Consider the following 27,923-nt stretch of genomic DNA (forward strand, 5'->3'; position numbering starts at 1 on the left):
GGGAGGAAACTAAATTAGCTTTGAGGGTTAAGAATAGATTAATTGCCACTCAGTTTTTGTGCTGTAGAGCTTGTTAAAATAATATCATAGAGTCTCAATTATTTGTGTGCTATCCAGGTTAAGAGAGAAACTAAGAAACAAACACAATCTTACAAAAAGAACATTAACCCTCTAACTTCCTTGGGCAGATCTAGGACTTTTCCACCTGCTTCCATTACATATACCCTATTACTATTGTTTCTCAAATTGAGACTAGATTCCTCATGAACAAGGGTTGTGCTTTTTCATCTTATATTTCAATATTCAACATCATGACTGTCCTTATATTCATCTGACCTTCCGCTGTCTCCTATCTTATTCTAGAAAAGATTGAAATTATCTACATTGTTGGTACATTAAAAGCATTCTGCGCGTATTTGTAAATAATAGGTAATTGAAGGAATGTTTTTGAAATCATTGAAGGGGAGCAATTGCTAAGAGGCCTGCAGCAATCAAATCAATCAACACCTAAAATCATGGCTCAGGGAAGACAGAATTTCCTCTCACTCTAATGAATACTCTCAAGGTAGGAAAAGCATAAAAAAAAGAAAAAGAAAAGCAAAGAAAAATTATCTATCTGGGATAGATATCTAAGCCATTTAGAGGTTCTTCATTTCTACAAAGTAGGTAGGTGTTGACTAGGAAATTAAAACAGAGCTGATTTAAATCAAGCAACAAAGTTTAAACACCTTTATAAATATTCTACTAAATTTATATCCTTGAAAAAATAAATTCAAGAACTCTGTTGTACAGCATCGTGTCTATAGCTAATAATATCATATAACAGGATAGTATGCTACCTTTAATTCTTTTAAAAATATTTATTTTTTTACACCTTTAATCCCAACACTTGGAAGGCAGAGGCAGGTGGATCTTTGTTTCAGGCTAGTGAGTGCTACAGAGTAAGACCTTGTCTCAAAAAATAAAGGGGGTGGGGTGGGGTGGGGAAGGATGTGCAGTCTTACTGCAATTTGATATGCCATATTTGGTTGATGTCCATGGAAGGCCTGCCCTTTTCTGAGGAGGAATGGAGGAGGAATGGGTGTGGGGGCAGAGGGAAGATTGGAGGGAAGGACTGGGAGGAGATGAGGTTGGGATATAATAATCATAATAATAAATATTTAAGTATATGCATATATGCGTGTCTGTGCAGGAGTATATGCATATGGATGTACGTGCCCACAGAGATCAGAAGAGGGTGTCACAGCCTCTGGGAGTTGCAGGTGGTGGTGAGCTGCCTGATATAGGTACTGGGAATCAGACTCAGCAGCACACCCTCTTAGCTGCTGAGTTCTGGGCTGCATTCCTAAAGAGTACTAAGAATGTAGATTTTAAGTGTTTTCACCACAAAAAGGTGGATATTGTGTTATGGTTTGGATATAAAATGGCCCCAAAGCTTCATTTGTCGCAGGACTGATCCCAGGTTGGTAATATTATTGAGAGGTGATTAGTTCATAAGAGCCCTGACCTCATCAATGCATTCCTCTGTTGATGAATTCATAGCTTAATGGGCTATTAGATGGGGCCTGGTGTAGGCAAAAAGTTATTGTACAATTCAAATACTGGTTTCTGAATACCCCATATCTGGTTGCAATCCGTGTTCTGACAACCTCCTGTGTCCATGTTGTGTAACACTGCTCCGCAATTGCCCCCTGATATGTAAATAAAGCATCTTATAGCAAATTGCTGAGCCGGGGAGCGAATAGGGCTGGACTATCTGCCAGGCAGGGGAGGAGGAGGTATAGAAAAGGAAGTGGGGGATTCAGCCATGTGAGATGTCTAAATGACATCAGGAGAGAGGAGCTGGAAGAATGTACACTGGAGGAAGCAGGTTAGCTTTGAGGGTTAAGAATACAGTGATAACTGCTCCATTCTTGTACCGTGAAGCTTGTTTAAATAATATAATAGAGTCTTGATTATTTGTGTGATAGAGGGTTAAAAGACAAACTGAGAAACAGAGTTTTATAAAAATAACTTAAACAACCTGGTTAGAGGAAATCATCAGGGACGTCTCTTACCTTTTCACTTCTCAGCCACCATTAAATAAAAAGCCTTAAAAAAATTAACTTGCATTTTTATTCTCTTTTTGTTTTGTTTTTCAAGACAGGGTTTCTCTGTGTAGCCTTGGGTGTCCTGGAGCTCACTCTGTAGACCAGGCTGGCCTTGAACTTACAGAGATCCTCCTGCCTCTGCCTCTGCCTCCCAAGCTCTGCATTTTGATTCTTAAATACATTGTACAAATATTGGCATATGTTTATGATCACTTCCAAAAGAATGAAAAACAGAGAACATTTTACCTGGATTAGTTGTGATAATGGTTTTTGAGATTACTGTTGCTGCCATGCAGTTCTGAAATTTGTTAAAATTTATTCTTACATCTGAGGCAAATATTACTGTTTTGGGGAAAAGCCATTTTTTTAAAGTTAATATATGAGGGATGAAAATGACAAATATTTTTAACACAATCATAAATCATAAAATTATAAGACCTGTTTCTTGTGGCATCCAGCTCTGTGCAAGTATAATGGATTCATTATCCCAACTGCATTTGTTTAAAAGAAGTGAAACAAAGTGAGGACATTAAAAAAATCTGGCAGTGATACATTTACAGTTCCCCTCAAAAGAACCCCCAAAACAAAAAGCCAAAAATCACAATTTCCAGGTAACCAAAAAGGTTAAGACTTCATACTTTTTAAATGTATTACTACACACTGTGTATGTGTGCACATGTGCACTCACATGTTTGCAGTCAGGCCACAACATATGCAAGGAGGTCAGAGGAGAACTTTGCAGAGTCAGGTATTTTTCTCTTTATATGGGTTCTGGGGGTCAAACTTGGGTTGCCTTATTTGCATGGAAAGTGTCTTTGCTGGCCAAGCCATCCCTAAGGCCCAAGACATTTATGTGAGAAGTTGTTCTCAGCATGTACTAATCTCTAACATCTACCCTGCCAGTCCTTTACTTGCCCAGTACTTGGTTACTTAGAAATGAATGATTCAAGGCCTAAAATCCTTCAAGTCAAAACTTAACCATTACAGCTGTGTAGCCCAAATGGATACATGGCTCACAGGACTTGATTGGTGGATAGCACTTGTGGACAAAGGCATTCGGGGTCATAATCATTTTTTGTTTTTGTTTTTTAAGATTTATTTATTTATTTATTTATACAGTGTTCTGCCTGCATGTACAACTGCACACCAGATCTCACTATAGATGGTTATAAGCCACCATGTGGTTACTGGGAATTGAACTCAGGACCTCTGGAAGAACAGCCATTGCTCTTTTAGAATATAGCCTATTTACCAATGTACCAGCAAATTTAAAAAGTTTGACTTGTCCTTCATCAGTATACCCTAATAAAATCTATCTGTTATGAAGCAAAATGATAAAACTTGTCACAGTGAAGTGCCTCTAAGTGATTCTATGTCAGTTTAGGTTGCATACAGAAAAATCTCAACCTTCAAGAGAGAAGTTTAATTTTTCAAGTGTTGTTTATCTGTTATTATATCTCTTGACACAATTTTTTTTTATAAAACAAAAGTTTTCTCAGTGATAAGAGCATGATGACACAGTTAGTGACAGATATGGGAGAGTACCATGTCATTGTGAAAGAAGGCTCTGTCTCATCGAATAGTTTGACTTCACACCTCTGGCCTTTTCTTCGGTCTGAAGTTGTAAAGTATTTTGGCTCTCCAACCTTAAGTTAGAGAAAAAAATAGTTGAAGGAAATTATTACTCCTTTTCTACAGATGTGAAGGTACTTAAATAAAATCAAGTAATTGCTTTTTGAACATGAAATTCTAAATATTAACAAGAAAATAACCATTAATAAATATTTGGTTATCTGAATGCATTTTCTGTCTAAATTAGATTTACTTAGCTGAAGTTGTAAATTATGGACATTTTAAAGGCAGAATACAGACATGCACTCAAAGAGGAGATAAATAAAAATTATATGTCAAGGTACTAGGGCATCCAGGTGTGGTGGCAGAAAACTATCATTCCAGCACTTGGAAGGCTGTGCCAGGATTGCTGTTGAGTTCAAGGTTAGCCTGAGCTACATAGCAAGATCCTGTCTCTAAAACATCAAGCTGGGTATGGTGATGCAAACCTTTAGTCCCAGAACTTGAGAGGCAGAAGCAGACGGAGATATTTGATTTTGAGGCCAGCCTGGTATATATAGTGAGTTCCAGGACAGCTAGGGCTATACAGAGAAAACCTGTCTCAAACAAACAAACAAACAACTAGCTAAATAAATAAATAAAAATAAATGTTGAAACAAAAGCTCCAGGACAAACCCCCTTGTAACATAAATATGGAAGGATGTATCTTCCATGGCTTATCAGAGAGCCTGGCATGGAGTTGCTGCAAACAAATGCACTCCAACTTCTTAGGCCCCAGTCTCCTGAATATTGATCCTTCTTTGTCTTCTTCATGAGTTAAGGTAGTAAGGGCTACATGAAGGAACACACAGGAAATGCTCTATGACTTAGCCAATTCTACCCACAATGCAGGCAACATATCAATGAAGGAGAGGTGGACTCAGAGGGTCTTGTCTCTGACCAGCAGGCTTTTTCACAAGAACACAACAATTGGCTTGGTGTAGTGGCACACACCTTTAATACCAGTACACAGGAGGCAGAGGCAGGTGCATCTCTGTAACTTCAAAGCCAGCCTGGTCTACAGAGTGAGTTCTATGACAGCCCTCAGAGCTACATAGTGAGACCCTGCTCAGTGCTGACAGAGAGAGAGAGAAAGAGAGAGAGAAGAGAGAAAGTGAGAGACAGAGACAGAGAAACAAGGGAAGGCCCCCAGCATAGCCATTGATTTCTTCTAAGCTACTGCCACTGCTATCCTTATGGGCTAGACTGAGTACTGTGGGAAAGATCTGAGGAAAAACACAAAGGCTCCATGAAAAATGGTCTACAAGAAAATGCCAGAGTATAAAAGGTCAACCATAACAAAAGGATTATGTAAAATACTGTCTTTGGGGTTGAGAAGTCAAAAGGGGAGATAAAAGGCATGAAAAAGAAGTGATATGACATACAAAAGAGGGTGTCATGCTTATGGGGTGAGGGGAGCTATTGCAAGGTTTAATATGTTGACAGCATCATTAGAGGACTTTGAGGAAACAACTAGGGGTTGGCTGAGATAGCCTATATTTCAAGACTGTCATATAGAGTATCCTAAACAATTTTCTGCATGTGCTATATTGTGAAGGTTTATTTTGGGGGGTTGGGAAGTGAAGATGCATGGAGCCACACTCCCAGCCCTTCAAAATATACTTTGGAGGCCCACCTTTAAGTTTTTTTCAGAGTCTGTTAAGCTCAGAGCTTGTCAAGGTTCCTGAGACAGATGCTGACGTAACAGAAGTGATATACTCCTGACTTTGTTACTTCTACACTTCACTGTCCTTCTCTGCTTCTCACCAGAACCTTACCACAGCAGCTCCCACTGCAGTCCAGGAGGTCTCCCACCCTCTTCCATCTCTGTGTCCCTCTGAGAATACATATACACAAGTTATTCCTTGACTTGTTTAAAGATGTTTTTAAAACATTATGGCTGTTTTGACAATAAACTTATCCTTTCTTTCTTTCTTTCTTTCTTTCTTTCTTTCTTTCTTTCTTTCTTTCTTTCTTTCTTTCTTTCTTTCTTTTGTTTTTTTGAGACAGGGTTTCGCTGTGTAGCCCTGACTGTCCTGGACTGGCTTTGTAGACCAGGCAGGCCTCAAACACAGAGATCCCCCTGCCTCTGCCTCCCAGAGTGCTGGGATCACAGGTGTGCACCACCCCCACTTGGTTACTTATCCTTTCTTTTTTTTTAGGTCTTTGTTTAACCTAATATACAAAACTTTCATATAGCTAATAGATCATTTATAAGTGTATGCTGCAATTAGCAATTAAGTATGACTTTATTTTGCTAGTGATCCACAGATAAAATACTAATTTCCTTTTAATGAGAAATTGTCTTAATTTAACTTACTACCAAGACAAAGAGGAAAAATTTCCCCAGCCAGTATTTACAATGTTCTAAACACAAATCAGGTGACAGAGAACTCCCTGACAAATTGCAGAGAGCTTTGCTAAGGTTTTAATTTACTGATTTCCTGACTTACCGATCTCACAGCTGCAAGCACATTAATAATCCTCCCATCAAGACTATGTCCATTTGCAACAATGTCAGCCAATGAGTAATAATCTCGAGATTCTTTAACAGGCAAGTGTATCAAAGAAAATAACTTGGTATCCACTTCATAAGGGGAACAAACTTTTACCATGGAGTGATTCTCACTGAGCAAAAGTTTACAGTTGCTAAAAGAAGAAAACACAAAAAGTCAGCACATTATTGTTGATTAAGAGAATCTTTGGCTCACATTCAATTATACAGCTAGGTTTGGTGGCCCGTCCTCATCATCCCAGCACTGGAAAGCATGTATTTAGAAGGAATGACACATGTTCAAGGACACCAAGATATAGGTAGGGAATTTCAGGCCATGCCGAGTTATAGTATCAGGCTCTGTTTTAAAAAACAAAACAAAAATCACATTCAATTACTTTTTGTTGGAATTTAGACTGTGGATATATGTGTGTGTGTGTGTGTGTGTTTATAATTTGTTTGTTTTTGTTCTTTTGAGACAGGGTTTCTCTATGTAGCCTTGGCTGTCCTGGACTCCATTTGTAGAGCAGGCTGACCTCGAACTCACAAAGATCCACCTGCCTCTGCCTCCTGAGTACTGGGATCATAGGCATGTGCCATTATGCCCAGCAAGGAAGTTATATATTTTTTTAAAGATTTCATTTTATTTTTTTTATGTATATGAGTTTTGCTGTCTTCATGCACACCAGAAGAGGGCATTGCAGAACACATTACAGATGGCTGTGAGCCACTATGTGGTTGCTGGAAATTGAACTCGGGACCTCTGGAAGAGCAGCCAGTGCTCTTAACCGCTGAGTCAACTCTACAGCAGGAAGTTATATTTTTAATATTAAAATTTTGTAAGGTTTTTATTTTATGTGTATGAATGTTTTGCCTAAATCTAGTCTACACACTATGTGCATGCAGTGCCCACAGAGTCCAAAAGAGAGTATCAGATCCCTTGGGGCTGGAGTTTCAGGTAGTTGTGACCTACCATCTGGGTACTGAGAATTGAACCTGGGGCCAGGAAAAGCTGAGCCATCCCTCCAGCCCCTCTCTTTTTACTCTTAAAAAATTCAAATAAGGCTATAAAATATTTTTCTCTACCGTGCATTTAAATCAGTCTTTATTCAGTGAAATAATGTTCTTTTAATTAAGAACATGTATGAGAATTACTTTTTTCTATGAGTTCTAATCATACTAGTTGTAGGACCTTGCCCAAGACCTGAAGCTGCAGTTTCCTTTTATATTAAACAGGATATAAAAATACTCTAAAACTTGAGACTATAAAAGACTAAGGTCTCATTGTTTCCTTTTTAAGATTTATTTTATTTTATGTGTGCATTTGAAAGTGTCAGATCCTCTGGAACTGGAGGTACACATGGCTATGAGCCCCAATTTTGGTTCTAGGAGCAACCACTGAGCCATCTCTTTAGCCCCATATGAAGACCTCAACCTCGGCATTATCAACACTATGCTCCCATTGTTATTTCTTTTGACTCCGATTGCTTTACCTAAGTGCCTGAGGTCAAGAGCTCTGTTTTGCTTACTTCTGTATTGCTAATATGTGAAGCAGACACAGAATTCTCAGAGCGTACTGGACCTGAGGTTCCCCTTTCTCTGTACCCAATCCTTTCACAAGTCTTTGACAAAGCCTCCTTCACAGAACTCTAGGCCAGTCCCTCCTTCCTATTTTGCCTTAGTTATTCAGAGTATCACTTCTCCAAATCCTTGTCCTGGTGCCCTGACTTGTCTCCTTTGGGACTCATCCCCACATTACAGTCAGGTTGGTCTTCCTAAGCGATGGAATAGGATATTATTTCCCAGCTAAAAGACTTTATGTTCCTACTCATCCCTGAGATGTGCAGATCGTCTGAGAAGTACCTTTGCTTCTTCCTTTCCTCACCACACTATATTCCTATGCCAAATTATTAGGCTTTGAAACTGCTATTTTAGGTTGAAATTTGTTGAATGTCAGCAGATCTCTGTTGCTCAACCTAAAAGTTAATTATTCTGGATATTCTGGAAAATGCCAGGAAGTTCCACATTTGTTGAGTCTGCCAAACATGTTCCTCTTACCTCTCATACATATTTACTAAGAATCAATTATGTGCCTATCTCTTACGTGTGGGGAGAACAATATACAAAATACATTTATTTTATGAAGCTCATGTATGTGAGCAGGAATCAAAAACAATCAAATCATCTCAGAATGTGATCTGGATTACAGTGCTAAGAGTGGGGAGAAAAGCCCTGATGAGTGACTGAAAGGATTTCTATGAATGAGAGATTCAAATAAGTTAACATTCAAGATGAGATATTTGATTTTTTTTGATAACCCAAAAAATCAAATATTCAAGTAGATAGAATGTTTTATGCAGAGGGACTAGCAAGCAGAGTGAGTGCAGGTGTTCATGAAAAAGGAAAATTCTCAGGGGCTGGAGGGACAAGTGTGAGTGGAGGTCATGGAGTTAGCTGGCACAGAACTGCCCTTGGAGAGAATTGCCTTGGAAGTGAGGCTTCCTCTGCCACTTTACCCCAGTTTTATTTGAAAGTGTCGATGAGGGATAGACTATAGGCAAAGGATGATTTAGGGCATAAAAGTGCTCTCCCTCCCCATAGGGTACTGCTCCAAGGGGACAGGCACACGCCAGAGCATTCTCCTGAATTCCAGCTGCAGCTTCTCCCCAACCCCATCCTTGCAGGATTCTTCTAAGAGCTCTCCCTCAATGGGCCACAGGTAAAGAATCTCCCCTTCAAGTTCTCCCTCCAGGGAACCTAGCCTAAGGAGACAAAGGGCTTGTGAGTGCAATGAACCAGATATAGTATTATATGATTTCCAGTATTTATCTTCTCTTGTTTAGAGATTTTTTTTAAGGATTTATTTTCACTTGTGAGCTTTTGTCTGTGGAAGTATATGCCTTGTATGTTTGTGATGTTCACAGAGGCCAGAAGAGGGCATTGGCTTCCCTGGAGCTAGAAGAGCAGGTTATTGTGAGCTGCCTAATGTGAAGCTAGAATTGGATGCTGAGCTTCAGCAAGGGCAGCCAGTGCCCTTAATTGCTGAGCCATCTCTCCAGTCTGCTAATTGTTTAGTTTTATTGTAACTAGAGTTTTGTTTCTTACAAATGTAAGCATTCAGACTCCATATATGGAGACTCCGCATCCACAAACCCAACCAATCATGTATAAAATATTTCAGGAAAAAAAACTGCTATAACTAATACTAACAAAAACACAGCATAACTACTCTCATAGCACTTATACGACATTAGGTGTTATAGGTAAAGTTGATTTCAGATATAGAGGAGGTGTGTTTATGCTGTGTGCAAGGGATTTGAGTATCCACGAATTTTGGTAGCCTGGGGAGACATTTTGATTTGACTCTTCATAGACACCAAGAGAAAATTTGATTTTTGTGATTATAAAAATTATAAATTATGTCATTTATCTTAAAGATAAATATTCTGAGAGAGAATTCAACTCATTTTTCAAATTGAAATAGAGCAACTTTTGGAAGTTTTCTGCTACTCTGATACAAAATTATTAATACTATCTTTCTAGCACAAAGATTGTTGTTCTCTAGACAGATACTTACCTAGGAGTTGCAGGGCTGAACTTCTCTTCTCTTTCTGTCTCTTTTCTTTGGATCAAGGGATTTTCAATTATCACTAAAACAGAAGGCAGAGTATGGTAACATCACAAGATCATCATAATATTTACTGGGCTAATTGCACAACAATGACCCTCACCCAGTCAGGTTCTGTCCTCCACAGTCTTTTCATGTCACTGTGAGAAAAGGGATCCTGGAATGCAGTCATAAGCTAGCCCCACATAACATTTCCAGGGCGCTGTGTTTTAAGTACACAGGTGACCTATACTACTATTACTTTATTGATTTTCTTTCATCCAACATTTGATTTGGTTACAATGTGACCTTCAATAAAACAAGTGTTTACTTGACCTTTACTCCACATCTAACTTCACAGACAACTTCCTTCATTTCATTTATCTTCACAGCCACCGACCTATAACATTTAACACTGAAACTTCTCTCTACACAGTGGATGTCTGGCACGCATTCAAGGAATACTTATAACTGTACTAGGCCAATGAAGTTTCAAGGTTCTCTGTCTTCATAGTGCACGTGTTTGACAACATTATTCAACTGTGTGTGTTTCTGGAACATGCATAGTCCAATAGTCAAGTACATAGAGTTGAATACTGCTTATCTGACATGAAGAATGTGTGCTTGGTACTGCAGCTTTGGAGAAGAATGATTTGACTACCTGGTTCCCTCTTCCCTCCTCTTTTTCTGGACACATGTTATCTTATTTCTTATCTGAACTAGAGCTGCCATCTATTAAGTGGTGAAGTTTTATACTTTATACTAGTACTCTTCCCTTAACATTCTCAAAAAACTAATGAGTGTTATTTCATGGGTGAGACCCATTGTGTGTAGCCTTGGCTGTCCTAGACTCACTTTGTAGACCAGGCTGGCCTCGAACTCAGAGATCCACTTGCCTCTGCCTCCATGAGTGCTGGGGTTAAAGGTGTGTGCCACCATGCCCAGCTGAAAATCTTGTTCTTAAAGCCACAGTGTAAATAACTATTAGCCCTAATATATGCTACTGAAAGATATGTGATTATAATAACAATGATGGGGCTGAGGCAAGCTGGGACATGAAATAAACAAAAGATGGTAAAATATCTGGTAAGAATATCACTTACATGGAAACATGTCTTGCATTATGTTTTTAACACCGACTTTTTCTGATAAGAATCAGAACAACTATTTTACTTTGTTATGACTCTACTCAGCCACAAACTTATCACAAGTACATAATATTATAACAGGAACATTTTTAAGTGCTGCTGAGCATGGTAGCACAGGCCTGTGATCTCAGTACTTGGGAGGCTGAGGCAGGAGAACTACCACTTGTTCAAAGTAAGCTACTAGTCTCATTCTGTCTCTGTCTCTAGTCTCCCCAACCCCACGCTGGTTTTTTGAGACTAGGTAACAGTTGCAGGCTTGAAACTGGATATTTGGACTAGGCTGGCCTCAAACTCATAGAGGTCCATCTGCCTCTTTCCCAAGTGCTGGGATTTAAGATGTGCACCACCATACCCAGAAAAATCATTCTTTAAAAATCAAACAATCGTCAGATGGAAGAGGACCTCTCCTATCAGTGGACTTGGAGAGGGGCATGGGAGGAGATGAGGGAAGGAGGGTGGGATTCGGAGGGAATGAGGTAGGGGGCTACAGCTGGGATACAAAGTGAATAAACTGTAATTAATATAAAAAATAAAAATAAAAAACAAGCAAAAAATAATAATGCCTACTTACCACACTCACCAATCTTAAAGCTCTCCGACAGTGACCTGATATAATCTTCACTGCCCCAGGCAGACACATTCACAAAATGATTTGGTGAATCACGAATGGTGAAACTGAAAGTGTATCTTTCTGATCCAATATCTGAGGAAAAACCAATGCTCTTATATTTCAGATGAATATGACTTTAAACAAATGACTACTCAACAAAATAATAAATTACTATAATTATGATAAAATACTTAAACACATGGTAGAAAATTATTTCCTGTGAATACTCCATTTTACTTAGTTTTAGTTTTGCTTTTGTTTTTTGTGACAGGGTACAGCAGGCTGGTCTAGGACTTTTGGCGATCCTCTTTGATTACTAGCAACTAAATCATTCTCTAATGTGCATTCTATACTGTACTATGTTTCCATGCATTTCCAAGCACAGTGTAACGAGCAGCCATGGTGGCTAGATCTCTCCATGGCTCTTTTTCTTCCCATAGCTATGTATTCAAAAGAAAGTGATATTCAGACCTAAAGAGTCCAGATGGTAGCTTAGATTTCTGTTTCTCAATTTTTATATTCACAAAAACCTAATTGGGTATTATTTCATAGGTGAGGCCCAACAAAATTAGGACATACTTTAACCAAAGTCATAACTCATACTAAATAATTGTTTCAAAACAATCTGTGCTGCATGGAATCTTATGAAAGAAGAGGGAAATAGTGATCTGGAGAGGACAGGAACTCCACAAGGAGAGCAACAGACCCAGAAAATTTGAACACAGGGGTCTTTCCAGAGACTCATACTCCAACCAAGTACCGTGCATGGAGATAACCTAGAACCCCTGCACAGATGTAGCCCACGGCAGTTCAGTGTCCAAGTGGGTTCCATAGTAATGGGAAGAGAGACTGCCTCTGACATGAACTGATTGGCCTGCTCTTTGATCACCTCAGCCTGAGGGGGGAGCAGCCTTACCAGGCCACAGAAGATGACAATGCAGCCACTCCTGATGAGATCTGATAGACTAAGATCAGAAGGAAAGAGAGGGGGACCTCCCCTATCAGTGGACTTGGGGAGGGGCATGTGTGAAGAAGGGGGAGAGAAGGTGGGATTAGGAGGGGAGGAGGGGGGTTTATGGGGGGATACAAAGTGAATAAAGTGTAATTAATAAAAAAATAAAAATAATAAAAATTAAAAAAAAAAAAAAACAATCTGTGTGAAACTAAAGCACCACTAGAGGTCAGCAAGTACTTTTTTTTCCCAGAATGGGATTTTTCTCTGTTGCTTTTATTGCAGAGATGGCTCAGCAGTTAAGAGTTCATTTCTCAACACCCACATCAAGAAGCTCAACACTGTAATTCAGTCTCCAGGGGATCTGACACCTTAGGTTCAATTCCCAGCACCCACTGGGTGACTCACAGCCATCTGTAACTGTAATTTCAGTCCCAGGCATACAACACTATCTTCTGGCCTCTGCAGGCACCAGGCACATGCAGACAAAACACTCATACACATAAAATAAATAAAATTTTTTAAATAAAATAAAGCCTAAATCTGTCACTGCAAGTGCTGAGATTACAGACATTCACCACCAAGACCAATCTTCTGTTGTTCCTGTTATTGTTATTCCATGTGGCCACTGTCCTCTCAGTCTTGTGCCTTCTTCCAACCTCCACCCAATGTGGAGATGATCCACAGGTCCACTGTACCCAGTCTCATTAGAAGTGTCTGAATTGGCTGCACGCAGTGGCGCACACCTCTAATCACAGCACTTGGAAGGCAGAGGTAGGTAGAACTCTGTGTGTTCAAGAGCATCCTAGATAGCCAGGCTATATTGAGAGACCCTGTCTCAAAAAAAAAAAAAAAAAAAGAAAAGAAAATCATGTATCAGCTACATTCCTCCTTCCTGGGTGAATGTAAGAAAGATCTTAGAAGCCAGATGGTGGTGGCACACATCTTTAGTCCTAGTGCTCAGGAGGCAGGGGCAGGTGGATCTCTGAATTTGAGGCCAGCCTGGTCTACAAAGCAAGTTCCAGGACAGCCAGGCCTTTTTTCTCTGTTTGAGACAAAAAAATCCCTGTCTCAGACAACCAAAAAAAAAAGAAAGAAAAAAAGGATTTTAGATCACTTAGTGACTAAGGCCAGTAAATCTAGTTCCAAGTTCATACTCTGAGACATTATTGGATGATGATGATGGTGATGATATGAAACTACAAATTAATTGGTAAATTTAATTAACTATTTTGCCAAAGCCTTTAAAATGCAGTTGGAGAACATCACATTAAATCATTGAAAATATTATGTCTTTATACATACAGTCTTGAATTGAATATGACCATACATGTAGAAGGCCTGGCCATTGCTCTTAAGTATTAAACAAACTAGAAATTTTAGTTGGTTAAACATATTTTGTGCAGTCATAAGCCACACTTAATGAAAAATTAAAAAAGAATTAAATAGAACTCAGCTTTTTCTGTCTGGAAAGCCTTTGACATCTGTTTTCCCAATAACTATTCCGATTATTTTCTGAAAAACAAAAGAGTAATAGAAAACCAATATTAAACACAGATGTAAATGGTAAATTTAATTTCATGGACTTGTTATATTTTACTAGCTTTAACAAACATTTTTGACTAGGAAATATTTAAATGCATTTATTCCAGACAAACATCTAACAATCTTCATAAATTCAGTTCTCCAAGGAATAGTACAAAGTAATGAGACAGTTGACTGCTATTACAAATATAATCATTTACTTTGTATGTTTTTACTTTATTTTCAATCACTAGAGGGAGCTATCAAGCCTTACTGAATTCATCCAAAACACATGAATAACAAAATTTAATTTGCCATAGTCTTCAAAACTTTCCTTTACATACGGCTTTCTAACATAAAACTGTTTAGCTTCTTAATCCAAGTATGTTGGGCAACAATATAGACTGTCACAAACAAATCTTAAAGTTCTACACCTTAAATCTTGGAGATACTAACATCTCTTCAAAAGTTGTAATGTTCTCTTTGTGAATGCCAGAGAAAAAGTAAATATTAAAGATATGCTTTAAGAAGTAAAAGTATCCTAAAAAAACAAACAAGAAGTAAAAGCATCTTTCTGAAAGGTAAAAAAATTAAATTTTAATGAAGAATCCTAGCAACTGTTTTCAACCTCACAATAAAATATAGTCAGGGGCTGGAGAGAGTCAGCCATGAGGAGCATGAGCTGCTCTTACAGAAGATGCGAGCCCTGTTCCCAGCATCCACATGGCAGCTAACAGTGGTCTGTACCCCAGGTCTAGAGGATCGGATCCCTTCTTCTGGCCTTCAGAGGCACTGCATACATGTGGTGCACAGACATACATCCAAGCAAAATATCCACAGACATAAAATAAAAGTCAAATACACCCAAACTTTAAGATTATCACATTCCAGCTGAACTGTTGGTCATCTTATCACATATATACACATTGCCATTATTTCTTAAATTCCATATACATGCACATTTTACTAATGGAAAACCTGAATAAAACTTTCTAATTGGGGCTGTAGAGTTGGCTCAGTGGTTAAGAGCACTGGATATATTTCTAGAGGACCTTGTGTCTTATAACCATCTGTTGGAATAATGTTATGTTATTGTGCACTGTGTAAAGATTATTCTTGTATTATTCAAATGCTGATTCTCTCCCCTCGAACCTGGTTGCAATCCAGACATGGCACTGTAATGCTTAATCTTAGTATCTCCTGTCTCAAGTTTGTGCAAACACTGTTCCCCATTTATTCCCTGATTTGTCAATAAAACTGATCAGCCAATAACTGAGCAGTAGACATACAGGGCTGGACTTTCAGTTCCAGCAAGGGAAAGAGTTAAGGGATTCTGCCATGAGGAGAGATCCAAGAGAGAGAATGAAAAAACAATTGGAGCAGAGAAAGCCATAAAATACAAATATCTCAGGGATTTTGGCTGGGAAGAGGCTAGATATGCTTAGAGGATAAATTTAGACTGGTATTGCACAGTTATTGTGCATAGAAAAATGGTGAATATAACTAAAGTCTCTGTCTTGATTATTTGGGGCCAGCTAGGTTAGATAAAAACTGCCAACTTTGAATTTCATGCTTTAACCACCTGTAACTCCAGTTCCAGAATATCCAGTGTCTTCTTCTGGCTTATGCAGGCACTAGGCACTCAAGTGCTATACAGACATACATGCAGGCAAACATCCATACACAAAAAAATAAATTTAAAAATTTAAAACTTTGTAACTGAAAAGGCAACTACCTAACAATACATTTTTACATCAATAAATTTTGCATTGTAAAGTATTCATGTTACATATAAGTTTATTAATTATAAGAAATCTGATTTTATTTATGCTGAGTAGTGGTGGTGCACACTTTTAATCCCAGCACTCAGAGGCAGAGGTAGGCTGATCTCTATGAGTTTGGGGCCAGCCTGGTCTACAGAGTAAGTTCCAGGACAGCCAGGGCTAAAGAAAGAAGTCCTGTCTTGAAAAACAAAAAGAAAACGAAACAAAAAATCTGATTTGCAAAGCCATATAAATAGCAGCCTGTTTGGAAGTCAGAGCTGGCAGTTCATATCTGTAATCTCGGCAAGCTGGCAGTTCATATCTGTAATCTCGGCATTCTCAGATTGTGACTCAAGAACAACAGAAAGGTTTTTTAGGGCCAGTCTGGTGGTCTACACACAAACAGCTGCTCGAGGATAGAGAAAGTAAGAGAATATGGTAATTGTTTTACAATAAGTATTTCATTTTATCAACCCAGATTTTACTTAAATAAGCCTTAGTAGGCTAGGAATCATTACTCCCAAATTCCACATCAAAAGTCATAAAAACAGCTTGGTATGGTGGTGCAACTTTAGTTCCAACACTCTGGGAGCAGAGGCAGGCAGATATCTACGAGGCTAGTCAGGTGTGCATGGTAAATTTCATGTTAGCTAGGGATGCCTGATGAGATCCTGTCTCAAAGAAAAAAAAGTGTCAAAGCAGCATGTTTGCAAGTACTTAAGATACAAATTTTGATAATTTTCTTAGAGAATTGCTACTGTTTAATTTTGTATAATCATAGCCTTTATGCCATTATAGCCCTGAACATTTATTTTGTTATTTCATTACTAAAATAAAAGACGTTATTACATTTATTTGCATAGTGTGTATGTATGTATGTATGTATGTGACTAACTGTCCACATGCATGCCATGGTGAGCATGTGTAGGTCAGAGGACAACCTGTAGAAGTCAGTTTTCTCTTTTCACCTTGTGTGTCCTAGGGATCAAACTCAAGTACTCAGGCTTAACATAATCACATTTGCCCACTGAGCCATCATTTTGAACATTCCTAATCATATCTATAATCTTATATCTGCTACTCTATAAATAAAATGTATTTTGTATTTAGCTGATATAAAAACAAAGATTAAGAGTATTTAATTTCTAACAATTATACTAATTCAATGAGTATCTATGTCCTTGTCAATTATACAAGCATGTGTGTTGGCTCTTCATGCCAACATGGGTGGAGGGGACTCCCGTTGTAAGCCCTGTCCCTGGAGACCTCAGGCTGCCAGGCTCCATCCCCAGACTACTCTGGTGGCCAGGCCTGACCCCTTGAGGCAAGAGAGTGGCCTAGCCCCACCCCTGAGGAGCTCTAAGCCAGGCCCTGGCTTTCCCCCACCCCCACCTTCCCTAAAGGCTGTAAGGGCTGGTCCCAGCCCCCAAGCAGGGAGAGTAGACAGGCCCCACACTCAAAAAAAAAAAAAAAAAGCCACCAGTCCCTGAGCTTGCTCCAATCGCAGGCCACCCTGAAAAGCTCTGATTGCCCCCACTTCCACTCCCACCCTGCCAGATCTCCCTAGGAAAGACTACAAAAACACTGACTTCAGTTCAGTTCTTCCCTGCTTCTCTCAGTAGATTCAGCCACCCTCCTGGGTTTTCCCCTCCCAATAAGGTTTGTTATGCAGTGTGATTCTGTGGTATTCCTTGGCTCCTGACTGCCCGGAGACCGCTCCATCTGAGTTGTAACACTTACAATGTGTCCAGTGAATCAGTAATGGTGATACGATGTAATGTTGCCACACGAAGTTTCATGAGCAAATACGTGAATATTTGTATAATGATTGTGGAAACCTACCAGATTAGCCATATTTGGATGCAGATCTGAAAGTGCAGTGACGTTCTTCGATACAAAGGAGCTTGCCATGCTTTAAATCTGTGTTTTAGAAAATATAATTTTATGTATAAATTACGTATTGAAAACAAATTGTTAGAAAACTTAAAAATTCCAAAACTTAAAATTAACCAAGGAAGCACTGGATATTATCTCCTGGAAATTTTCTATAATGGTAAAATATAACTAATTCAGATTTAACCTGTAGAAAATATGTCTCTCATTGGCTCATTGGCACTGCACAAGCCTGAAAACCTGAGTTAGATTTCTAGAACCATGTTAAAAAAAAAAAAAAAAGCCACAGTGGTTCACATCTGCAGTCCCAACCGTCCTGTGGCAAGATGGGAGCCTGAGACAGGAAAACCACCTAGAAGCTCCCAGACTGCCCTGGAGCAGTAAGCTAGGCAGAAACAAGAGAAACCCTACTTCCACAAGGTGGAGGGAGAGAACTGACTCTCCAAAGTTATCAGCTGACCTCCACTATGCACCCTGCTCCCCTGCACACATCTGAGACACACACACACACACAGGTGATGGTGACAGGCCACTGACTTGCTTGTCTGGTAGAGGAGCTTGCTCTGTAGCCTGGTAGCCCGGGTTCATCCTCAGGACTGCATATGGTGGAAGGAGAAAGCCAATTACAGTAGGTTATCCTCTGACTTCAACATCTGTGCTATAGAGAACATACCCTTACCTTACTACATAAAACAAACTTTTAAATGTCATTTCAAAATTTTTTTAAAAGGTTGGTGGTTCATATCTTTAACCCCATCACTTAAAAAGCCTAGGACAGGAGGATTACTGGCCTTTAGTCCAGGCCAGCCTATATAAGAACTTGTCTCAAAAACAAAGCAAAGCACAAAATCCTGGGCATAGGGACTAGAAAGGTGATGGGTCAGCAGTTAAGAGTGCTTGCTGCTCTTCCCAAGGACCCAAGTTTGTTTCTATCGCCCACATGGCCACTAACAGCCAACTATAAGTTCAGTTCCAGAGTATCAGATACTGTCTTCTGGCCTCTGCAGGCATTGTACACAGGTGACACACAGACACAAGTAGACAAAACACCCATACAGCTAAATAAAATCTTAAAAAGAATAAAGTAAAAGTTGGACATGGTGGCATGCCCTTCTAAAGTAGAAGCAGGACTATCAGGAGCTCTGACTGTTGTCAGGTTGTCAGCAAGCACTGTACCCATTGAGCATCTCTTTAGCCCACAGGTTTTTGTTTTAGTAAAAATCGGAAGATGCAACCAAACTGACTGACTTGATTTCACTTTTAGTTTTGGTTTGAGATTATTTCACTTTTAAAAATAGAGCCTCTGTGGTGGTTTAAATGGAAAATGTGCCCCATAGGCTTACGTGTTCAACACTTGATCCCCTAGAGTGGAGCCTTACTGGAAGAAGCGTATCACCAGGGAGGAATTTTATAGCCTCATCTTACTTCATAGTCTCTCACCTGTCTGTCCATCCATCCATATACTTCCCTCCCTCTCCCACTTTCCCTTCCCTGCTCTCCTAGATGCTGAAAATTTTCTGCTCCTACTGCCTTACCATGCCTTCCTTGCCATGATGTATTGCCTATCTCTTTGGAACCATAAACCAAAATAAACTCTTTCTTTTTTAAGTTTCATTTTGGTATGATATTATATCACAGCAACAGAACAGTTACTGATACAGAATCTTTAACTCTATGAATGCCCTCCTGCCCAGGCTTCACTCAGTACACTTGTTGGGATTTTGTGTTTCAGGGGGCTTTTAGACTTAGAAAAAAAATTACTTTGCATCCTAGAACCACTATTTTATGGTCATGCATTTTGACATTAATTTCCTAATCATTAAAATATGATTACTAGCTGGGCACGGTGGCACATGCCTATAATCCCAGCACTCAGAAGGCAGAGGCAGGCAGATAGCTGTGAGTTCAAGGCCAGCCTGGTCTACAAAGAGAGTCCAGAACAGTCAAAGCTACACAGAGAAACCCTGTCTCAAAAAAAAAAAAAAAAAAAAGTGATTACTATCTACTGTAGCCAGTCTTTGCTACTTTGAGGATTCTTTTCCCCCACCCACTATCCTCCATCCAGTCTCACCCCTTATCACTACATAAAAGAGAAAGAAGGATAGAGGAGGGAGACATAGAGTTCCTTGAATCTAATTTCTTTCTTCTTGTTTCTTCTTTGAGCACAACTACTAACAAACCACAACCAACGACCACCCCCATACCTGGGATTAAAATTAAAACATATTCCTATATTTCTGTGGGTATTTTGTTTTTGTTTTTGTTTTTGGGTTTGTTTGTTTTGGGAGGGTTGTTTATTTTAGCTTTTGACATGGGGTTTCTCTGTATAAGAGCCCTGGCTATCCTAGAAATTGCTTTGTAGACCAGGCTAGCCTTGAACTCACAGAGTTCCAACTGCCTCTACCTCCCAAATGCTGGGACTAAAGTCATGTGCCACCACACCTAGCTTATTTCTGTGTTTTTAAAGAAACCAAAATTCCAGAATTCTCACTATAATCTACCTTGTAGAAAGAATAAGAAACTGTGCATAATGTACCTGAATGTTCACAGGTTCTCAAGAAATAATATTTCTTTTCAATAATATCAAGCCAGGTGTGGTGTCGCATGCCTTTAATCCCAGCACTTGGGAAGGAGAGGCAGGTGGTTCTCTGTGAGCTCAAGGCCAGCCTCATTTACAAAGCCAGTTTAGGACAGACAAGGCTACACAGGGAAACCCTGTCTTGAAATAAAAAAAAATCCAATGTAGCAGGTTTTTGCATTCCAGGCCTTCCAGTCTCAGAAGAAACAATTGGAAATTAAAAAGTGTTAAAAATTTCTTATATTTTACCTGGTCTGATCTAACTTATTAGACAATTTCGCTTTCTGAAATTCTTGCCAAACACACTCATTTATCCATCCATTCAGCAGGTAGTACATTTGTTTGCTGGTTTTTCCTGGTTGAGTTGTCCACGTGCTGTGATGTACATGCGGAGATCAGAGAACACTTGTGGGAGCTGGCTCCCTCCCATCACATGGATATTGGTACAGAACTGAACTTGGGTTATCAGGCCTGACTTCAAGTATGTTCACCTGCTGGGACATCTCACTGGTCCCCTCAAAAAAGTTATTAAGGAATCCATCAAAAGCATGGTGGCACACATGCAACTATAGCGCCCAGGCTCAGACAGGAAGATCAAGAGTTGGAGATTTACGTAAAGTACACAATGAGACAGTGTGTGTGTGTGTGATGAGAAAGGAGATCTGAGGCTGAAGAAATGGCTCACTAGGTGGCTTGGGACACTGACATCCTGGGACCCTGAAAGCAAGAGACCTAACAGGAAATGGACTGGCTGGGAGGGACCCGACTAGAAGGAACAGGCAGAGTAGAATCTGACTAGAAAACTGATAGGGAGGAACCCGGTGGGGGCAGAGGGAAAAGGGTGAAAGAGACATGAATGAATGACTCTTGATTGGAACAGGCCTGAAAGGCCACTTGCCGCTCTTGCAGACAACCTGTATTCAGTTCCCAACAACTACAAGACAGTTCATAGTCATCTATAACTCAGGCACCTCAGGGAGGAGCAATAAAGTGACATCTTATGAGCACAGTCTCAGGACCATTGAGCCAGATCCACTGAACTACATCCTTAGTGAGGATGGAAAAAAAAGAAGTTATGGTGGTGGAACTCTGCTGGTTTAAGGTTACAGTGGGGATAATGTCACCGGTGATGGTTATGAGGCTATGCCTCCACAAGCGATCCTCTCACTGGCCCCATCTACCCAACCCCAACAGCCACCTTCCAATCTTCTCAGGATAGGCTCCTCTCCATTAGTCTCAATTAGAAGTCTTTCCTACTATCCATCCTCTGCTTCTGTCTCCTCACTATAAGGCTGAGTTGTAAGATCAGAGCTGTGCCTTGTCTCCTGTCTATTGTAACCATAAGGGACTAGTACTTCTGGGCCTCATACATAGTTGCTACTAAGTATATGTAGACCAAGTCCTTAAAAAAATCAGTTTGTAATTTGAGGATAATACTGTTACAGCTAACTTTCTGGATAAATAAGAATTCTAGTTGACAACTAATACTCCATTTACAGCATTTAAGTTATAGAAACAAGTGTGGTTTAAAGCTTGCAATTCTAAGCAAAGGAAGCTTCCAGAAAACTTGGAAATGACTTTCCTATGATTATTCTTTTATTCTAAAGATTGATGATGTAAGAAGCTTTCTCTATGAGGTTATTTCTATACAGAATATCTTTACAACCTCTCACCACAAACCACAAGTTTTGTAACGATGTTTATAAGAGTAGGATTTGTTTTTCTTAATGCAGGAAAACAGTTTCATTTCTTTCAAACACTCTTGAGTTGTCCATTAGAAAGTTGGCCTACTGGCCACCACACTGGGAAAAAAACAAAACAAAACAAACAAACAAACAAAAAAGAGTGTGGGGACAGAAGAAAGTGTTAGTAACTCTCTAAGGTGGTTTCAATTTTTCTAGCACTGCTTTTTTTAAAAAAAATAAAAATTTAAATATAAAAATGTAGGGGTCTAGTCCAGTGATGGTGGTGCATGCCTCTGATCCCAGTACTTCAGAGGCAGAATTCTATGGGTTCAAGGACTACAAATTGAAATCCAGGATAACCAAGGCTACACAAAGAAACCCTGTCTTGAAAAACAAAACAAAAATAGTAGGAGGCCAGTGAAATGACTCAGTGAGTAAGGGCTCTTGCTACCAAGACTGGCAACCTGAGTTTGGTCACCAGAAATCACATGATAGAAGGCACGAATCAGCTCCCAAAACTTGTTCTCTTACTTCCATACAGTCATAGTGGCATCTGCATGCCCACACACATACAAAATAAATACTACTACTTATATTGTGTTTGGTACATATATATTGTGTGTGCATATATATGTGCAAGTATGTACAAAGGCCAGAGGAAGAAGCCTAGCTCTATTCTCTTTGCCTTCTTTCTTTGAAACAGTCTCTCACTGAAACTGAAGCCAGGCTGACTGAAGGCTAGCAAACACCAGTGATCTCTCTATCTCTTTTTTTTTTTTTTTTTTTTTTTTTTTGAGACAAGGTTTCTTTGTGTAGTCCTGGCTGGAACTCATTCTGAATCCCAGGCTGCCCTCAAACTCAGAGATTTGCCTGCCTTTGTCTCCCAAGTTCTGGGATTAAAGGCATGCACCACCATGCCCGCTCCCACTCAGTATTTTAACAAATATTTTGATTATTCCAACTGTATGTCATTCTGGAAAAAGCAAAATACTGTATATAATGAAAAAAATCAGTGATAATCAGGAGAGAGGAAATCAAGTGGACCATGGGTTATCTAGGTCAGGGAAAGTAATCTTTGTATATATATGTGTGTGTGTGTGTGTTTTACTCATAATGCATGTTTTACTCATAATACATATACTCTATCCTGATACAGATATTTTCTCCGGGATCCTTTCTCACATACATATGATCGTTCCATAGGCTTCTTGCATATATCCTGTCCCAATCCTTGAGAACCTGCCAGTCTCTCTTCCTCCTTAAAACCTCCCTCCCAGCTAGACATGGTGGCATATACCTGCAATCTCAGCATTTGGGAAGTGGAAATAAGAGAATCGAGGGTTCAAGACTAGCTTCAGCTACACAGTGAATTTTGAAGGCAGCTTAGTCTACATAAGACCCTGTCTCAAGAAGGAAGAGAGGAAAGATTTGGAAGGAAGGAGCCAGCCAATTCTAATGAAAAAAAAAAAAAGAAAGAAAGAAAAAGAAAAAAAGAAAGATGGAAGAAAGAGAAAGGGAAGGAAGAAGAAAAGGAGAAAAAGAACATCTTTCTCCGTTTCCTCCAATGCTTGGAGCAGTGATGGCTTGTAATTCAAAACACGGGAGGCAGAGGCAGGAGAATTACAAGTTCAAGTCCAGCCTGGACTACTTAGGGAGATTCTGTCTCAAAACAACAAAAACTAAAAAGGCCCGTCTGTCTCTGGTGTTTTTGTTTTGTTTTTTTGTTTCGAGACAAGGTTTCTCCGAGTAGCCCTAGAACAGAGATCTGCCTGCCTCTGCCTCCTGGGACTTAAAGGCGTGCAACACCACTGCCCGCCTATGGGATCCATTCTTGACCTGGGAGACCTGACAAGATGGGGGCCTGGAGAGAAAGCAGCTCTGTGTGAGGAACTTGACTGGATGGAACCTGACAGTATGGACCAGACCTCGAGGGACATGGTGGCTTGGGACACTGACATCGTGGGACCCTGACAGCGAGAGACCTAACAGGAAATGGACCGGCTGGTGTGGGCGGGGGGCCTGACTGGAACAGGCAGAGTAAAACCTGACTAGAGAACTGACAGGGACGAAGCCGGCGGGGGCGGAGGGGAAGGGGTGGGAGAGGCATGAATGAATGAGTCCTGATTGGAACGGGCCTGACAGGCCACGGCCTGCGCGCTCCGACGTGACCCTTCCGAACCTAGGCGCGTGCGAGCCCGCGCGGGTTTCCTCTCAGCTCTCAGAACCCGAGCGCGGTCCCACGCCGCCGGGCGGATGTCCCAGCAGGCCGTCTGAGCCGCGGCTCACCGGATACTCTAGCTGCTCCACAGGGTTCCACGCTCTGCGACCTCACCACAGCGGACTGAGGGAACTACGCGGAGTCAGCGACGGTTGGCACGGAGGCCCCGCCCCCGACGCTGGCCGGCCCCGCCCCGGCGCTGGCTGACTCCGCCCCCTGACGCTGGCCGGCCCCGCCCCGGCGCTGGCTGACTCCGCCCCCTGACGCTAGCCGACTCCGCCTCAGCGCTCGCTGACTCCGCCCCCGACGCTGGCCGGCCCCGCCCCGGCGCTTGCTAACTCCGCCCCCGACTCTGGCTGACTCCGCCCCGGCGCTCGCTGGCTCCGCCCCCGACTCTGGCTGACTCCGCACCTGTGATTTCAGGTCACAGATTCCCAATGCGGCGAGAGGCGCTGTCACCTTCCTGGGACTGGAGAACGTCGTTCCCCGTGAGGTGGTGGAGGGCAGGCCCGTCTCAGGCACGGAGCGAGAAAAGCCGGTTCGCGGTCACTCTAAGACGGGCGGCTCCCACACGCTGGTGCAAGTCGCTAAGGGAGCCAGCGAGGCGTTTGCCTCGGGTCTCTGATCCGGAATGGTGTCTCAGGCTGTCCCGATTGAGCTACCTTCCTAAAGGTCTTATAATCGCCAGCGTCTCCGTGCAGGCACTAAATTACCTTAAGTGCAATGTTCTCAGTTTAAAACAGAAAGTGAGCCGAAGGAACACAGGGATATAAAAACCGATGGGGTTGTGGAAGAGGAGATGCCAGATGCTGTTATTAAGGGAGTTTCTCTGGTGGCACCACGTACATCAGGACCTGCACATATAATACCGCATAGAAGACTAGTATTTGAGAATACCACAGTATTACATAAAAACAGATAATACTGTTTTGGGGGGGAGGATGTCGAGACAGGGTCTCACAGTTCTGCCCGTTCTGGAACTCACTCTGTAGACCAGGCTGACCCCGAACTCACAGATGCCTGCCTCTGCCTCCCCAGTGCTGGGATTAAAGGCGTGTGCCATCAACACCCAGCTAAAATAGATAATACTCTTATGTTCATCTCACAAGCTGTATATCATTTCATCCCAATAGCCTATATATGTATATACACGTATGTATAGAAATGTATACAAAAGCGGTTGTGCTCAGAAGTGAACTTAAGAGAAACTAACCAAAGATTACTTCTTTGTGCTTTTTAAAAATAATTTATGTGCGTTGGTGTTTTGCCTGCCTGTATGTCTTTGTGAAGGTGTCAGGTCTCCTGGAACTGGAGTTTTAGATAATTGTGAGCTGCCATGTGGGTGCTGGGAATTGAACCTGGGTTTTCTGGAAGAGTCGGTGCTCTTGACCACGGAGCCATCTCTCTAGCATGGTGGTCCAGCACTTCCGAGGTTGAGGTAGGAAGATCGTATGTTTCAGGCCAGCCTGGGCTGCTCACGAAGACTTTTTAAAACAAAACAAAAAACCTACTTGGTCTAGGAGGGCAAGCTGGACCTCCTAGACTCTGTCTCAAACAAACAAAATTACCACTATATAAAAATCTTCCTCTAATATCTCATTAAACTGTTAACAGAGTGCTTATTGGGTTAAGTAGCTTAAGGTCCTAGAAATCTATTAAACTTGTCAACAGTTAGCATTATTTAAATTTTTAAATTTCTCTGCCAAATATTAAACAGCCATATGTTATATATATTACCAAAAAAAAACAAAAATGCATTTAAAGCCAGGCATGGTGGTGAGTGCCTTCAATTTCAGTTCTAGGGAGGCAGAGGCAAGCAGATCTCTGGGTTCAAGGCCAGTCTGGTCTACCTAGAGATTTCCAGGCCAGCCAGGCTACACAATGAGACCCTGTCTAAAAGAAAATAAAATTCAAATGTAAAAACACCATTAGCTGCTGGAAAGATGGTTCAGCAGTTAAGAGCACATGTTGCTTTTACAGAAGACCCAGGTTCAGTACCAAGCACCCATGTGGTGGCTCACAGCCATCCATAACTCTAGTTAAAGAGGTTCCAAAGCCCTATATGACTTCTGCAGGCACCAGGCATGTACGTGGTGCTTAAAAAAATAAATAATACAAAAACACCATTAGAGGCGGGTTTCCCATCATCATCAAAGTCTAATTTTAATTTTTCTTCATTAAAAAAAAAATTCCTGCCAGGTTCAGTGGCACATGCATTTAATCTTCCTGAGTTTGAGGCCAGCCTGACCTATAAAGTGAGTTCCAGGACAGCCAAAACTATACTGAGAAACCCTATCTTGAAAAGCAAACAGACAAGCACAAATTCCAAATGATAATGGAAAGCAGAATGAAGCATTTCTCATCACTTCAAATTTAATAGGAAAAAAGAGCTTTAAGAAATAAGATTTGTCAGGGTTGAAGGCATTTACCCATTTACCATGCAAACACGTCAGCCTGACTTCAGTTATTGGAGCCCACAAGGTAGAAGTCAAGAACTGAACCCAAAACTGAAAAACTAAAATAAAAATAAAGAAGGCAAAACTGAATTTCACAAGTTGTCCTCTGACCTCTATATACTTGTGCTGCATGTGGTGCCCTAATATGCACACACATACACAAAATAAATTAAAAAAATGAAAATCTTTCTTTCCATATCCCTTTTCAGTCTCTCTCATTAATTTATTTTGTTTCGACTTTGAGACAGAATCTCATGTAGCCCAGACTGGCCTCAAACTCACGATGTAACCTAGAATGACCTTGAACTTCTGATCCTTCTTCCACCTAGTCAGTGCTGGTCTGCACATGTCAACTTCAATTTCTTTGTTTGTTTGTTTGTTCCTCTTCTTTCTTTTCTTTTTAGTTAGTTAGTTAGTGTGTGTGTATGTGCGTGTGTGTCACAGGTCAGAAGACAAGGTTCAGGAACCACCTCTCTCGTCCCAGGGTTGAACACAGGTCATCAGGCTTGGCGACAAGCGCCTTTCCCTGCTGACCCATTTTGCTGGCCCAAGTCTTTGTCTTTAAAAGGACATAAAATATTGATCCTTCCCAAAGAATAAACTGGCATTTTAAGACGATTTAAAAAAGATTAAAAATGTGAAGAAATCTTTATACATTTTAAGGAGTCCCCATGATGGAATAATATTTCAAATTTTTGCTTGTATTTTAGAAAATTAACTTTTGTTGAAAGCTAGATTCTATTAAGCCAGCAGAATCAGTTTCATCGGGACACAACAGGCTTTTCTTAAGATATGATGTTTCAGAATACAAACCAAGAACCCCCTGGCATTGTTTACATTTTTACATAAGGAACTGTTTTCCTCTATTTCGTTCAGAAATTTTGTGTAATTAATTGTCTTGTTCTTCACAAAAGAATTGATCTGTCAATATATTTTGGATGTACATGAGCAAAAATAGGAGCGAGGAAAGCTTAGACCTTGCCACTTACTGTAGAAGTCAAGGGTGAGTGAGCAAAGGTCAGAGCTGAAATAGCTTGCATGTCTGGCTAAAGAAATGGTAGGTGGCTCTGTCATCACCTCCCTAGAGCACAAGAGCTGTCAGAACATCAAGGAGCTTGTCACAGAAGGGAGACAGGAAAATATAATACACATGTGTGTGTAGACATGTATAATAAACTTTACACACACTAACCAGTAGAAAAAAGTGAACAGTTATTTAATGAATTACAAGACAACCTTATAGTTACAAAATTTTTTCTGTTGATCCCACCTCTACACGCAATTATAATTAATA

General features: G+C 40.5%; 1 protein-coding gene across 1 annotated transcript in view; it reads right to left on the reverse strand.

Annotated features, from left to right (window-relative positions):
- Meiob (meiosis specific with OB-fold) overlaps window positions 1-23,913 on the reverse strand; it is a 35,807-nt gene extending 11,894 nt beyond the window's left edge. The window contains exons 1-7 of the mRNA XM_060365079.1: window positions 23,867-23,913; window positions 11,522-11,694; window positions 9,773-9,845; window positions 6,155-6,350; window positions 3,636-3,736; window positions 2,529-2,581; window positions 2,337-2,432 (exon numbers count right to left, since the gene is read on the reverse strand). Coding sequence (XP_060221062.1) covers window positions 2,337-2,432; window positions 2,529-2,581; window positions 3,636-3,736; window positions 6,155-6,350; window positions 9,773-9,845; window positions 11,522-11,694; window positions 23,867-23,913 — 739 coding nt within the window. The remainder of the gene's footprint in view (window positions 1-2,336; window positions 2,433-2,528; window positions 2,582-3,635; window positions 3,737-6,154; window positions 6,351-9,772; window positions 9,846-11,521; window positions 11,695-23,866) is intronic.
- Between the last annotated feature and the right edge of the window lie 4,010 nt (window positions 23,914-27,923).

The sequence above is a fragment of the Meriones unguiculatus genome, chromosome 11 (genome assembly GCF_030254825.1).
Source record: "Meriones unguiculatus strain TT.TT164.6M chromosome 11, Bangor_MerUng_6.1, whole genome shotgun sequence".
Lineage (NCBI taxonomy): Eukaryota > Metazoa > Chordata > Mammalia > Rodentia > Muridae > Meriones > Meriones unguiculatus.